This window comes from Lissotriton helveticus, chromosome 2_2, assembly GCF_964261635.1.
Source record: "Lissotriton helveticus chromosome 2_2, aLisHel1.1, whole genome shotgun sequence".
Taxonomy (NCBI): domain Eukaryota; kingdom Metazoa; phylum Chordata; class Amphibia; order Caudata; family Salamandridae; genus Lissotriton; species Lissotriton helveticus.
Window position 1 is genome coordinate 457865735 of NC_136060.1, and position 15264 is coordinate 457880998.

Consider the following 15264-nt stretch of genomic DNA (forward strand, 5'->3'; position numbering starts at 1 on the left):
GCCATGTCTTGTGCGATGTTTTGATGCACAAACAGAAAACACTTAGATGCCAACTGAGCCCACCTTCTGTCAGTCTGGCATTTCAGTCAACAGTATGCATATGCTTCGTCGTTACTGAACCTGCTGCCACCCGCCTGCGCTTTCTACTCCAACAGCAGCAGTGAAGAGAGCCACTGGGCTAAAAACTACTTGTACCTTACTAAATGGTAAAACTTCCTCTCCTATTTAGGAAAAAAACATGTTCAATGTGTTGGGAGGGACGAGACTGGTGAATGGTTCACCTTCGCACACCATGCTGAGACTCTGGGCCCGGCTGAAGGGACTGCACTTGTGACCCACTATGTGCGTTTGAAGTGGTTGCGATTCCTAGGATCTGCGTTATGCGGGGAAAAGGTACCATTAGGCTCCAAAATCTACTTGACTACCTTGCTTCCTGTGATTGTTATGCCAACTTTGATGCATTTTAGACGCAATGTACTATTTCCTCTTCATTTCATGCATTGTTTGTACTGTGCCTGTGCATCACCTGTGTAACATTACTGCATTTTATGATGTAAATCTGTGTGTCCACACAAAAAAATTCAAAAATAAAGTTAAAAAAAAAAAAAACATTATGTGAAAAATTCTGCAGAGCAATTTCAGTTCCTATCAGGTGGAAATGAAACTGACATTCCCTGGAGTGGGTACTAAGTCAGTTTCACTAACTAGGTGAAGCACAAGAAACTTAACATCAAATGTACAATCTCTGCAATGTATGTAGATTCAGGCAAACTAGAGTACAATCACTGGCTGCAACACATGTTCATTGAAACCAAAAAAAACGCCCCTGAGCCAGCCAAGGTGCAATCACAGGGTACAGTTAGAACAATGGAAGAACAGCCACAAAAACAAATGCATATTGATGCAGTATCCGCAAAACAATCCACTTATAGGACTCAACTTAACATGAGCAAAATGAATCAGCAATAAAAAAAATCTCGTTTGTTCACAAAAATAATATTGCACATATGGTGCCGCTACGAAACAGATATGGACAAATTATGATTCAGACTGGACAACTCGCGTATCACAACTTGTTCACTGTAATGCATTTAATACACCGTTTTCAACAGGATTTAGGACTACTATGAGTGCAGACTTGTCTCAAAGGAACTGAAATGCAACAGACAGTTGACCACTAAAAAAGAAGGAAACAAACACATAATAGTGAATGATAACCAGCAATACAAGAAATTACTACTTGTATTATTTAGAAATACCTATAGCATTTGTATAGCACTGTGCTCTGTTTACTTTCTAAAAACCTCCTTGGACTGATGTTTGACATCACTTTTGATACTTATTTTCATATTTGTTGTAGTACACACCGGATGTAACTTAAATTTCAATTTTTTTTAACTTACATTAAACAAATGTATTATTATGTGTCGTTAGATGTGAACGAAAAATATTTCTGTTGGATCGGACATCCGTGGCGTGGTTCTCCTCCAACTTTTTGCCTTCCAGCCTCCTGTTTTTTGCGGACTTCCATTTTACTTGATTTAGGACTCTGCACACTTTAACACAGTTAACCAGTGCAAGAGTGCTGTGCTCTCTCTCCTTTAAACAAGGAACAATTGGCTAACAACCAGTTGGTATATTTAATTTACTTATAAGTCCCTAGTAAACTGTACCACATGTATCCAGGGCCCTGAAATTAACTACTCTTGTGGGCCTGAAGCATTTGTTTTGCCACCCACTTAAGAAGCCTTATTATGCCTCAAGCGTGCCATTGCAACGTTTGTTTGCAGTTATTAAACTGGCATTTATACCTGGCAAATAAACCTGTTGCCAGGCCTTGATCTTAATTTTTAATATCTATAAGTAGGGCTCCCGGTTTTATGGTATTTAATTTTTGAACATTTCCACCTATTTAACCATATGTATTTTCTTATCTTATTATTATGTATCCATATGTATTTTGTGGCTTGCAAATAAATGGGGTAAAAAAATTGTATATTTCCACATTTATTTAACTGATACACATGCATTCACTTTGATGCCTGTACTGTTTCAGCAAATCCAGCAGCAAAACACTGCAACCACAGGTAAACATTAGCAATATACTACAACATTTTTTTAACATATGCCTGTATTTAAAGATATCAACTTGTTTTTTAACTCCCGATGCGGTCTATCTTCTCATCTGTTGCCTTGGAATTCACAGCAGACCGCATGGAAAGTCACGTTAAAAGCACAATTTTCAGTATTTTTCCGCTTATAGAAATAAATACAGACAGGAAGCACATTGTTTTCGGTCAGTATTTATCTGTAAAAATCTATAAAAATGGACAACCGGGAGCCTTATCTATAAGTTACCGTAGGTAGGTCCTAAACAGCCATGGAGCTGTGTATTTAAAATGTTGGACATGTACTTTTAGATTTTAATAGTCCTGGTACTGAAAAACTCTTAAATTGGTTTTTTCACAACTCTCAGACCTACCTCTCCCATAGGATAACAATGGGTTCCTTTTTCTTTTTTTAATTTAATAAGCAATAACTTTCAATTGGTAACAGGTAGGAATGTCGAGCTCAGTATCTAAACACTTGTACTTTAAAACCCTGTTTAATGGTAAAGTTGAATTTTAAGTCACAATTCTGAAAATGCCACTTTTAGAAAGTCGGTATTTCTTGTCCCAACCATTTGGTGTCTGCAGCCTGTTTACTGGGTCACATGACTAGTTGTAGATAGCAGTTGCTCTTTGTGTTCGGTTACCAGACACTGAAACAAAAGGCCATAAGTGTTGGCAGGATGGGCCAGCTCGGACTTGATGAGGGGGAGGAGCTGCCACGTATCACATTTGCCCATCACAAAGGCTCTACCTGGGCACACTCAGAAAGGGTTTGACGCTGGTATTTTGTGATCCCAGACAATCTGAGACCAGGGCAGGGCAGGAGTACAAGCACAGCTGGGTGTGGGTATCTCCAGAACCGTCTTCTACTTCAAAGTGGGCACCAGGTATAAATATTGGACCCTCAGACCAAACTCTTTAGTTCACCTCTAGACTGTGGAAGAATCAGGACTGCAGTGCTTCAATGCAAGAAGGACTGCTAATTTGTTGCCCTGCTGCCTGGGCGAAGGGCTGGAACTGCATCTTGATCCTAGCTCCAGAGTGCCTCCCAGGACCCGTTGTCTGGCTTCCTGATCAGAGCCTCAGGATAGAACAGACTCCAACAACCTTGACTCCAGCACCTGAACTCAGCCAGGTGAGAGCGATGTCCCCCCCAAGTGGTGCCACACAAGTCCTGGACCCTAGGAAGTGGGTTTTAAGGTGTTCTGCCAGTCCAGCGGTGGCTCTGTGGCCAGAACTGGCGCAGCGAGATACATCTCCTCACAGCTCCGCTTCGGAATTGTTGACTTTGTCCCAGTCCAGTGAAGGAAGCTACATAACCACAGTTGGCACTTTGTACTTCTAGGAACTATTTTTACTTAAAACTTAAAAAAAAAAATGCATATCTCTGGTTCTACTGAATTGAATTTGCCATGTCCTGTGGTATTTTTGTTGTGTTTTCAATTACCAGAGTGTTAAGCACGCGTTATTTGTACGTTACACCCGGACATAGATTGTGGTTTCTGCTGGAGTAGCTTTTCTCCCACCCTCAACCAATAACCCGATTTGCAACAGTTTCTATTATCCAACACATGGATACCCATTTTGACAATCTGAGAAGAATAAAATGCTGACATGACTTTGCTGGACTTGTAATCTGTGACCTGTATGCTCCATGTAGCTTTCTGGAGAAGCCACAAAGCTGGCATATATAACCATCTACGTATCCATGAAGATCATGTCAATTAACCCCTTGGCCGCTGCGGAAACTCCACCGCGGCGCTGGGGGGGGGGGGGGGGCGGCACCGCCATGCTCGTGATGGAACCACTCTGTCCCGAGCCACGGGCACGCTATGCTTGTGATGGAGTGGTTCTGTCACGGCCCCGCCCGCTCAATAGAACGCGCCGGGCAGCGCGGCGGCCGGGCCGTGACGGAACCACTCCGTCACCAGCAAAGCGAGTCCGTGGCTGGTGACGGAGTGGTTCCGTCACCAGCACGCAAGGAGTTAAGAAGCAAGATCCACAGAATGTTCTTTTAAAACCTGATGTCAGGATTAGGCCTCTGAGAATTTTTCTTTTTTCTAATACACTGGAATAGTTTGCATTATTCATGCAATTTCGAGTTAGGCAAATTACAGGAAATGTCTTAAATTATGGTAGTGTGAAATTTCACACTTTAGCTGCAAGGTCTGGTTCGAGAAGAAAATGTATCACAAGACATTTTCTCCTTCTACATAATATTACAATCTCTAGTGCTACCACAGAGGGACAAACGAGTAACAAATAGAAATACCTTAGCATCAGCAATAAAAAGTATTTTTTCAAGTCAAAGCTAATGCTTCGAAGCTGCACATTTTTTCTGACGAAAAATGTTTTGGAAAAGTTGATGTCAACAACTAATATTAGGTGCGACGTTACATAGCTCCAATGGTGTGAGGTCAGGGGGTTATTTTATCCATTTCAGTGCCACCTGTTTTCTGGTGTCTTTTAGCACCAAAGTACTGGGATTCTTGGCCTGTTAAAAAGTGGAAGAAGGTTGTTGCCGCTGGACCTCAGCACTTGCTTTGTATGGATATCTCGGCGTTTATACCCTACAGACTTTCCTCTCCGAGTCTTTGCATGTTGCATGTAAAGAAACTCAAAATTATTTCCAGAACCTATCTTGGAGGTGTGCTCCTTCCTGCTCTGGTCGCTCAGAGGTGGACAATAGCTCACCCTGCTCTAATTCTGGGCACTCTGTCCATCAAAGCTTTTATTGTTGGCAACCTCCAAGACATGTGGGTCTGGCTTAGAGGTTTGCACTTAATTGGACTTGGGCCAAAGGCAAAAACCCCAGCCTTTTTTCTTTCTCGGTCCTAAAGATTTTCAGTTTGAGTAGGATACAAGTCTGGCAAAGAGGGTCATCATTGATCTGTGGAAGATACAAACTATGTGCAATCCGCCCACAGGAACAGTCTCAACACGATGGGAAGAACCTCAATGGTGTTCTGTTGATGTTCAAGACTGAAGAAATATTAGCAAAGCACAGAGAAAAAATATAGATCTATTAGATACAACAGGTGGCACGTCATATTTTAAGTTCCCCGATGTACAGCCAAAATAGGGGGCGCCATTTTGACAGAAAAGCAATGCAGGATAGGTCATTATGTCATGACAGCCGCTCAGCATCATTTGTGTTTCTTAGATACCCCTACCCAATAAGGAGACCTGCCTCAGAGAAAAAGTAATGGAAGGCCTGCCGCACAGGGACTTTTCACCCCCTGCCGAGTAGCGCATTGAATACTTTTTCTTCCAAGCGCTGCAATGTCGGTCTTGGAAGTTCAAAACAGGAACAATGTATGTCAGAAGTCCCACCCACTCCTAACTTGTTTCCAATGGCTGAGCCAGCTGAGAATAGAGAGGTGACAATATGACTGTTTGGTAGGATAAAAGCAATGCTAAATCACAGCGCGGCAACGCAAACTCTAAATGACCTCCAACGTCTCTATTGTCCTGGGACTAGGAAACCCTCAATGTTTCAAAGTCTAGAAACCGATCTGAAGTCACTGAAGCTTCCTCCTCCGCATCTTCTTCAGGTGTTTGTGCTGACATTCTATGCATGTTTGACAGAAGTACAATGGATTTATTTCTCAATCCCTACCATGGGAACGCTTCCAAATCCTAAGGCATTAAAAGCCAGCTGATGACGGCTATCCTGTTGTCGGGCACTGCGGACGTAACGTCTATATCATCATAAGGCAGTCATTGGGAAAGTAGGTGGCAGAGGAGGCAATTTTGGTGGCAATCAGAGAAAATGGGCTGGTAAACAATGGAAGACGTAGGTAAGTCACGGAGGAAGGCATGAGGCAGATGATTGGACACAAGCGTCAACTTACAAATACCAAGGAAAATGTGAAAGTAGTGAGGACCATGGGTGAAACGGTAGTCGAATGGAGAGACATAGGAATAGAGCTCAATCGACATGGTTTGCTTTAACAACTATTATGCTGTGCTTTTAAAGATATGTTTTATCGTAATAAAGCCTTATAAAACTGGGAAACTGAGCTTTAACAACAGGAAGAAATATGGAAACTGTCTACAGGCTAACTCAGAAACATGGCCGTGAAACAGGACAATGTCAACAACAAGAACTAGACACGTGGATCTGCGAGTAAGATAAATGGGCAGGACACCAGGATAACCCTTTCAGTGGGGAAAAGGCAGGACCTTCAGAAGTTGATTGGGAGAAATGTTGGTGCAGGAGAAAATACATGCCAAGGAAACATTGGCTCTCAATACATCCACAGCCAGGACACAAGTCAGTGTGGAGATTAAGAGCACCACAAACAAAAAACACAAGTCCACAGGTCTTCTCCATCTGTATACCTAGGCCTGGAACAACAACCCCATATCCATCAAGACTGCTCCAACCCTGCTCCAATTTAGAAAAGTGCTGAAGACACAACACTAGGTAAAGATTCAGTAACACACCAGCTACCCCGCTTATAACATAACGACTGAGTTTTTGCAGTTGACTCCGTAGAGCACTACTCTGCATTTCAGCTAGGTTCAGGCTACATAAATACCAGACACACATACAAAGGCCAATTAACATGTTAAGTGATAATACAAACAATATATGGTTCCAGGATACCACACTACACGTTCAACCTTGCCTCCAGTATGCCAATTTAAACTCCTATTATGTTTAGAACTATCACATTTGCATTGTATTGCTACATTAACTTGTCTAGTACATTTCAAGGGTATTTGCTATATGAATATTAAAATGCATATTTATGTTACATTACCTCTGGAGACAATGTACATAGCCAAATATATGGCAATACCTGTGCTTTTATATACTTTGAGTTAGGTGCCACTACTGCAGGGCGATACAAAAGTCGTTTTACCTGTACTCTTGATCTAAAAGTTACTATCATCTTGATGTCACTTCCTGGTATGTAAGAGTCATTTTATATAATTTCAAGTGAACTCCCGGGCCACTGGTCATCCAATGACACTGGGGTCAAAAGCTGCAAAGAAATTTCCAGTGAAGCCACACGGATCATAACTTATTTAATGTCAATTCTTGTAGAGGAATGGTGTGTAATGTCACTTCCACCAACCCCTTGACTCCGCTGTGGATGACAAAAGAATATCACTTTTGAATGATCTAGCTAGAGAAAATACTTTACGTCTGGGTGAAATATACCGAAGAAATGTAATCCCGCGTAACTCGCATAAAATCAACTCATCTTAACAACAATGGAAAAAAAGTTTGAGCGAGAATGCAAAAATTAACATGGTACCCATTTTTCAAGGTGAAGCAGATTTCTAGAGGTCTTCGTCAAAAAGACAATGGCCTGACGAAATGCGCCTCATTAAGCTACATCAAACCAGAGAGAAAAGAATGGTGGAGAATAGGATCTCATTTTAGTCTTGTAACAGAGTGTTAACTCATTAATAGTCACAGACGTACACTTTCCCATGCTGCAAATTGCACACATGGCGAATACCAACCTGTAAATCTACGCAGAAGTTCAGTGCAGGTCTCCGCAACCGTTTCGTCATCATACTTCTCCATGATCAGAGCTTCTTCACCACATATCCATCCACTCAGCACATAGCCGTACCGCTGTGGTGGATACAGGACATCAAAGCTGCAAATCTTCCTATACCACATCTCTTCCGGATAAGTCAGGCTTTCAATTTCAGCCTCATCCTCCCAGACAAACTGAATGCTATTACACTCGGGACTCCAAAATGGCTCTTCGAACTCCAGAAATATCTTGTCGGTGGTACTGATTCCTAGTTTTTGGATCGCGACTACTTTGTCCTCCGGGAGATCAGGATGGAACAAACTTTCATGATACTTTTTAAGCACCCCAAGGGAAACCGTCACAATGACATGGTCAGCAGGAATAAACTCGTAGTCCTCACACTCAACAAACACCGGGTAGCCATCTTCTGCCTGGTCGTTGTTATGGTCAGCCACCCTCTCAATTTCCTTGCTGATGGACCGATTCCAGTGAATGCATTTCACAGGTTTGCAGAACTGGACAACAGATTCCGGGACTGAACGGGCGAGTATCTCCACAATCTTGATAAAGCCACAAGGAATGACATGATGGGCGCCAGGAATTTCAGTCCACTCTCCGAACTCACTGAGGGACACTTCATCCATACTGTGTGAGCTACTCTCGCAGCTCTCGACCTGGAGATGCAAAAGAAATCAAAATTATAAAAAAATAAAGCTAAATAAGTAAAAAAATAAAAGAAATCGACTTGTAACAGACAAAATACAATTTTCTAATGGTAAATATGACAGAATTTAAAACAATGTCTTGTAGATACCCAAGTTTTCCCAAACTACTATATGTAGCAAAGGTGGTCAGATTGACAGGTTTGCAAAAGCAAATATCAAACTATATCATTTCATTCAGAATGATTGGGACATATTTAACTCCGTCAATATATCTTTTTTATTCTGAATGTAGTTAAGATTTTCAACACTATACAAAGCATCCTTTAAGTCCAACAACCTTCCAGAAACAAACTGGAAATGAGCAGAAAGTGAAAAAGATATAGTGTGTGTCAGCTAAAAGGTGGACACATTCCACATTGGAGCTGAAGGTCTAGCGGAGAGCGATTTATCATACGGCGAATAATGAAGGCTTGAGATGGGAGATGGCTTGGGCCAGCAGAGCATTTGATACACAGGTTATCCATCCAGATGCAGCAACTTTCTCCTGCACAAACAGGCAAGGGGTAACAACCTCTTAATATATACTGTGCTGAGAATGTGTCTCAATGGGGAAGAAAAAAAATCACCTTTGATGCACAAGACCCCTAGCCCTATACGGTTTCTAGTGTCCGCTATGGTTCGCGAGTGTCATACTTGTGCGAAACCGACCTCTGGCCCAGGTAGATGCCCAAGATAGTGCAGTCAATAGTGACTGTCACGTGCACCGGACAGAGCACCGCAGGACATTGCAGCTCTAATGTAGAACTCGTTCACGTTTAATGTTTTCATTCCAAATGAGGAGCCCGTTCCAAAAAGCATTGGAACCAGATCACATTATGGGAGTAATGTTCCAGCGCAAGTCCTCCAAATGGTGTAGCCAATCAAAGGCAGCGGCCGTGTGTGCTTAATGGAGCATTTCCTGCCCTATATTAAATAGCAATGAGCACTTGCCAGCCTGCCTGTACTCCTGGTTAGTCTAACATGATTTATTAGAGAAAAGCAGAAAGACATTTATGAGAAGTGGCAGAAGGCGCAGACCAAGAAAAGTGGAATACAGGAGAGGTCAGGGCACAGGACATGTAGAGACTGCAGAAACAGATGCACTGGCGACGAGGCTCTACTGAGCAGGGCACAATAACCAGCCCTGCACCAACTTTGATAGTACCATGCTTTAAGGGGCAGTTAAATCCTGAAGTAAGACATTAGACTACGAGCACTACTGATGTGGCATGCACGAATTCCTAGGCAGATGCTCTCTGCTGTGTATGGACTTAAAAAGCAATGGTTATTTGTGATTTATTTTTATTTTTTCAATACTACCACTGAAGACAAATCATGGCTCATTTTTGGATCTTATTATGCAAAAATGTAACATTAAGACCATCTTCCAATGGAAACAAAGCCAGTTGAACCCATTTAGTTAATCAAAGTATGGCAACACTTCAGATTTAAGTGTTAATGATCTCGTAATACTTAGTTAAAATCATGCTACAAAATTTGTATTAAGAGGTGAGGAGCAAGTGTATTGCAGTCGAATTATGAGCAGGTTTCAGTGGATGAACGCAGTGAGCAAAACAGGTACAAGATGCAGTTAGACCAAACAGCTCTTAGCAGAAAGTAGGACAGTTATTAATACCGTTAACAGTGTAATTTTATCTTCTGGGAGACATCCCTTACCACGCAACTTTTACCACGCAGTGCCTTTACGACGCAACTATTACAACGCATGTCATTACAACGCATTGCGCTGGGGGGCGCTCTAGGATAGGGAATGGATTTAATTTACTATCCAACACCTTCCCTACTATCCATGGGGACTGGAGTTGGAATAGTAAATTAAAGTATTCACTATCCCGCACCCCTAAGCGCTATGCGTTGTAACAGCATGTGTTGTAAAAACTGCGATGTAAAGGCATGCGTGGTAAAAGCATGCGTTGTAATGTCATACATCCTTATCTTCTGCATTCTGTGGGGGATTAGCATCAACCCAGATCTGTAGTACCAATGGATTACGGCTCTCCACATTTCAGTATGCCTAAAAAGGACCACGTACCTTCAGGTATTGCTGGATCATGGCCAGTTTCAGCCTCTTTGTCGTCTCCGATTCGTCCTGGTCATCTTTGATGCGTTTGCGCACAACATCTCGCGTGAATACACCCACGCTATTCTGGCTCTCAGCATTGACTGGTTTACCATTCTGGAAGAATTCCTGTGTCAGGGAATAGACCTGGAAGACAGAACAGAGACAATAGATATTGATTGCAGCAACCACCCAGATGCCTGCACGGAAACTCAGGGACATGGTGGGGCCATACGTTGTTAAACGGGAATGTGCATTTATTTTATTCAGATAATGCATTTCAAATTAGAAAGAACATATACAGTACTTGAGAACGATTCAATGATTGAGAACATCATGTAAGGGTGCAGGTGGACGAGGAACGAAGAACACACCAAATCACAACCTAGAAAGCAGAAGTGTCGATCCTTTTGAAACTGAGGAGGTTGGTCAGGTTATTCTAGTTCTTGGTTGAGTAAGGTGCGGGTGTGGGCTTGTAGCAAACATCCCTTCAAGATGGAGGATAAAGGGAAGAGCCTTACATTCTGAAGTAGGGGTGGGCGGAATTTGCATAGTCGTGCTACGCAAAGCTCAGCGAAAAGGTAAAAAAATCTCCGCGAGCACACAAAAGTTCAGCTAACACGCATAATTGCTTGTTCCGTCCGTTCCCAATGCTTTTTTCCTGTTCGCGAATGCTGTTTGTGTGCTTGAGGAGAAATATCTTGCGAACACGTATTTTGAAAGCGCGAACAAGCAAATAATTCCACGAAGCCTCGGATTGTGGAACTTTTGCCAATTCCTCGTTCTCGCCGGATCGCTAAATTACCCACATTACGTGAGCGGAACGGAATTTACCGCCCAGGCCTACTCGGAGGGCACCACTACCTGACCACTAGCTGGCGAGAAAACAAAAATCAGTAGCTCAGAGAAAGGGGTAAAAATTATGTCAATTAAGATGCAGGAAGGATGGAAGAGGGGGATATTGGGTTTGATTGATTACCCAAATCACCAAAGAGTGGCTGTTCACCTTTAAGGGTTTCATGGCTGTAAAGAACAATAATTGGGCACAAGATGAGTCAGATTATCTGAAGCAAAAGGCTGAAAAGGTTCTAACTAATTTGTTAATAGACAAATCCCTTCGCGCAGCTCGAAAGTGAAAAGAAGGCTAATTTCAGCCCCTGGGATTTACTTAAGAGCTGGATTCAAGGAAAGCGTGACAAGTGATAAGTACTTGTGTGATGAATAAATGCATGGGATCAGAGAGGGGGACTTGACGTGTAACAAGAGGCAGTGCGGTCAAAAGGACTGCTGTTCTTCTAGACTAAGGTGAGAAATTTCCAAAAGCAATTGATGCAGATGAAGAGGTAGCCTGCTCGGATCTACCAGGCTGGGCTAATTTCATTTTTATGACTGTTGCAACAACAAAATAAAGCAATATATCAATGACAGAAGGTTGGTTTAGCATAATTATTGTACCCCAAGATCTGGATTGAAGTAACATTCTCTCTTTACATTCAAGAAACTTAAAAACTTTTGCTCTGTATTAGATTTTGGAGTGCTTCCTCAAAACAGATTTGTGGAAGGCATCCTATTATGTTTCTATATTAATAAAGTGCTCAAATACCTATGCAAGGGTCCTGGGGCTAAATTGAAGCCTACATCAGATTAAAGGGATAGGAGCACAGTAAACTCTATTGTGTACACAACCAGGGGCCGTATTATGCATGGTAATTGTTTGCACCCTTTAAAAAGTGACAATGTGCCCCTTTCTGGTGAATGCGCTGCCCACAGGGCAGCCACGAACTCGCGTTGCTCCGGGGGCAATCCATTCATGTGAAAACACAGATGGGCTGCTTGCAGCCGCTCCGTGTTTTCACAGTGCAGGCGGCATCCCGCCTCCACTGGTCCATGGAGCACCCTTTCTCCCCTCCAGAGGACTGCTCTCAGGGGGCGCACTCACCGTGGTCCACTTTCTAGGTGGCGCACTGTGAGTGCGCCCTCCGATAGCTTCTTTGCCTGTGCACCTGTAATATGGCGCAGGAGAAGCAGGAAATTAATTCCCTCATTTGCTTAGGGCATGCCCCTATGCAAATGAGAAAATGCCCCCTGATGGTAGCACTGGTGCTTGCGCCAGCACTATTGGAATTACTAGAGGGGACGCACTTGCGTCTGCGGCCCCTTTCGTAATACCAAAGTGCCCCAGGGGCGTGCAAAGCGGCGCAAACGCCTGTTGCGCCCCCAGGGCACTAATTGCAATACAGCCCCTGGTAGGTAAAAGATTGCATGCTTTGCACAATGTCACCAGGGCCATGTTCCATAATTTAGCAGCCAATTCTGAGAAAGACCTGCACCCGATGCACATGATTCAACCTTGGCATCGCCAATTGAAACTCATCAGTAGAACGAAGATTGCGACTAGGAACATAAGTAATTCTTCCTAGGGTTAATAGATCCGTTTATAAAATGCTCTCGGAACATGACATAAGGATTTGAAAACAATCCTTTTAGCACCACTGGAAGCCAATGTAGAGAATCCAGTTAAGTCGAAGCAAAATTGTGTGTCAAGATAATCCCAGGGCTAACTTAGCTGCTGCCTTCTGAGCGACTCGGAACGGTGGTCCGGGGGCTCTACCGGACGTACAGTAAGTGGTAGAAGTGGGAGGATTTTCCTCAACACCTGGAAGTGCAGAAACAGGAGGAAGATATAGGATTAACCCATTTAAGAGATAGGTCAGACTCCAGATAGAAGCCTATACTCTTCATCATATTGATCAGGCATGGAGGATAAGTCCAAGTCAGGGGGCAAGAATCAAATAGATTAGGCGTTATTGATTCACAACACCTCAGTTTTGGCAGAATTAAATGTTGGTGCATCATGCTTCAGCCAGACAGTAACTGCCAACAGGCATTGATGGAAACTCTTGGGGCGGGGGTGGGGCGAATGGGGGGAAATTCAGTCCCCCAACTGATCCATGGCTATGATTCGGTGAGTACCACATGTTAATTCACACAGCTGAGGCCGAAACATCTGACTAATTTGAGCAATAGACGGACAATGATTGAAAAGGTTGGGCGTCCGTGCTGATCCTTGACGCACTCCCCGATTCAGTGCCTTAAATTCCTCCCGACATCTTTTCTTCAATTAAGATTCCCACCACTACAATGCTGACCTGCGGACTCCGGCCTCAGACAAAAAGATGGATTTTTTTAACTGTATTGGATGTGGCAGGCAAATCCAGTAGCACGAAGGCTTCAGGCTGTCCTCTATCTCCTCGTATTCTGAGATCGTCAAGAAGCACCATCAGTGATGTTTCCATGCCCGACTAAATTCAGACGGTAAGGTCAGTACAATCTCAAATTGATAGAAGAAACCAGCTATCAGGTGGTAAAAAAAAAAAAATGAAGCAGGAAAGGTGGCAGTGAAAGTTGGAAAGAACAGCTTGGGCAGCATTTTTTTTTTTGAGCAGAGGGGCATTAACGCCTTTTACCATTTCTCTACAACGGAGGTGTCGGTAAAGGATCTATTGCACAAATCCAACTATTAGCAAACTTCAAGCTGACCACTTTCCAGCATTTAGGAGAAATGGGAACGAGAGGACAGACAAAAGGGGATGGAGCATGCAATGTTTATGAACTGTTCCAAAGAGAGCAAATCCAGGTGATCCAGAGAGGAGCATCGACTGAAAGAGCTCCAGTAGGCATAACCTGACCATCGTTCATAGACCCCATCTCGATCACGCTAGGAAACAGAGAAATGCGCATTGCGATGGTCCATTTCTGGCACTGTGTGGAAGGGGCCTGTGAATTGCAAACAGTAAACGCATTATATAGACAAGGGGCCCAAGGTTTTTTTTGGGGGGGGTATATATATATATATAGCACAAACTTGACATAAAGATATCAGAGAGCCTTACATGAGCACAATCTGAATTAATCAGACATACATTTTTCAGGCACGGGGAGATTAAGTGATTTTCCCAGAATCGCAGGATGTTGAGCGCCCCGGCCGAGACATGAACCCGGTTCCCCAGCTTCAATGTCGACCGCTCTAGCGGTAAGGCCACATCCTCTCCCCAAGGGTTAAGCAACAAAACTGAAATCATTGTTACTTTGTTCAGTTCAAAAGACTTTATTTCGATCACTATAGATCAAAAAAGTACAACATAAAAACACTACTTTGTATGTGCGACATCCTATGCCACTGCAATCCTGATCTTTTGTATTAATCATACACTTTTTAAATCCATACAAAGTTTGTACAATACAGGCATCTTTTCAAATGCCTGCAGATTTGGGTCCAAATAGCAGCAAATGTACTGTTAGGACATTAGAGTGATTTGCAAACTCATAACAGCAAAGCAGGAAACAAGACAGAGCCAGTAATGCAGGAAGTGCCAGCAAGAAACTGCATTGGCAGAAATCCAAGAACTGGCGCTGGCATACCTTGGCATTCACATCATGTTCTACTATCTTTCTAAAGGAGTGGGAGATTGCAGGCAGAAACTAAAATTCGAAACTTGTGGGCAGGAAGGCGAGTGGGAGTGTTTAAAACACTCCGGTGGCTTTTTTTTGTTAGTTATATTTGAGAAGACATGTCCTCAATGCAGTGCAATGTAATGCAAGAAGAGGCGGAAGTTGTAGCAACTCAGATATTTGGCGACAGAGTAGACCAACTCTCCAAGAATTGGAGAAAACAATATAAAATGGTCTGAAGAGATATTGTTTCATCTGAAATGCACTATATTTAAAACCTAGGATTTAAAGAGTAGTTTGTGAGATGATCCTTGAATACCCCATTCCGACAAAGAGCAAAGTGAAGGCGACCCCAAGCAGTATCACACGTCATAGGAACTCAATTAAAGGTCGGGATGGCCGAGCGCGCTTCACTC

The 15264-nt window shown here is 42.9% G+C and overlaps 1 protein-coding gene across 2 annotated transcripts in view; it reads right to left on the reverse strand.

Moving 5' to 3' along the window:
• Positions 1–15264, reverse strand: part of SMOX (spermine oxidase) — a 127114-nt gene that overhangs the window by 38414 nt on the left and 73436 nt on the right. For both annotated transcript variants that reach the window (XM_078678692.1, XM_078678691.1), the window contains exons 4-5: positions 10370–10543; positions 7593–8286 (exon numbers count right to left, since the gene is read on the reverse strand). In XM_078678692.1, coding sequence (XP_078534818.1) covers positions 7593–8286; positions 10370–10543 — 868 coding nt within the window. The remainder of the gene's footprint in view (positions 1–7592; positions 8287–10369; positions 10544–15264) is intronic.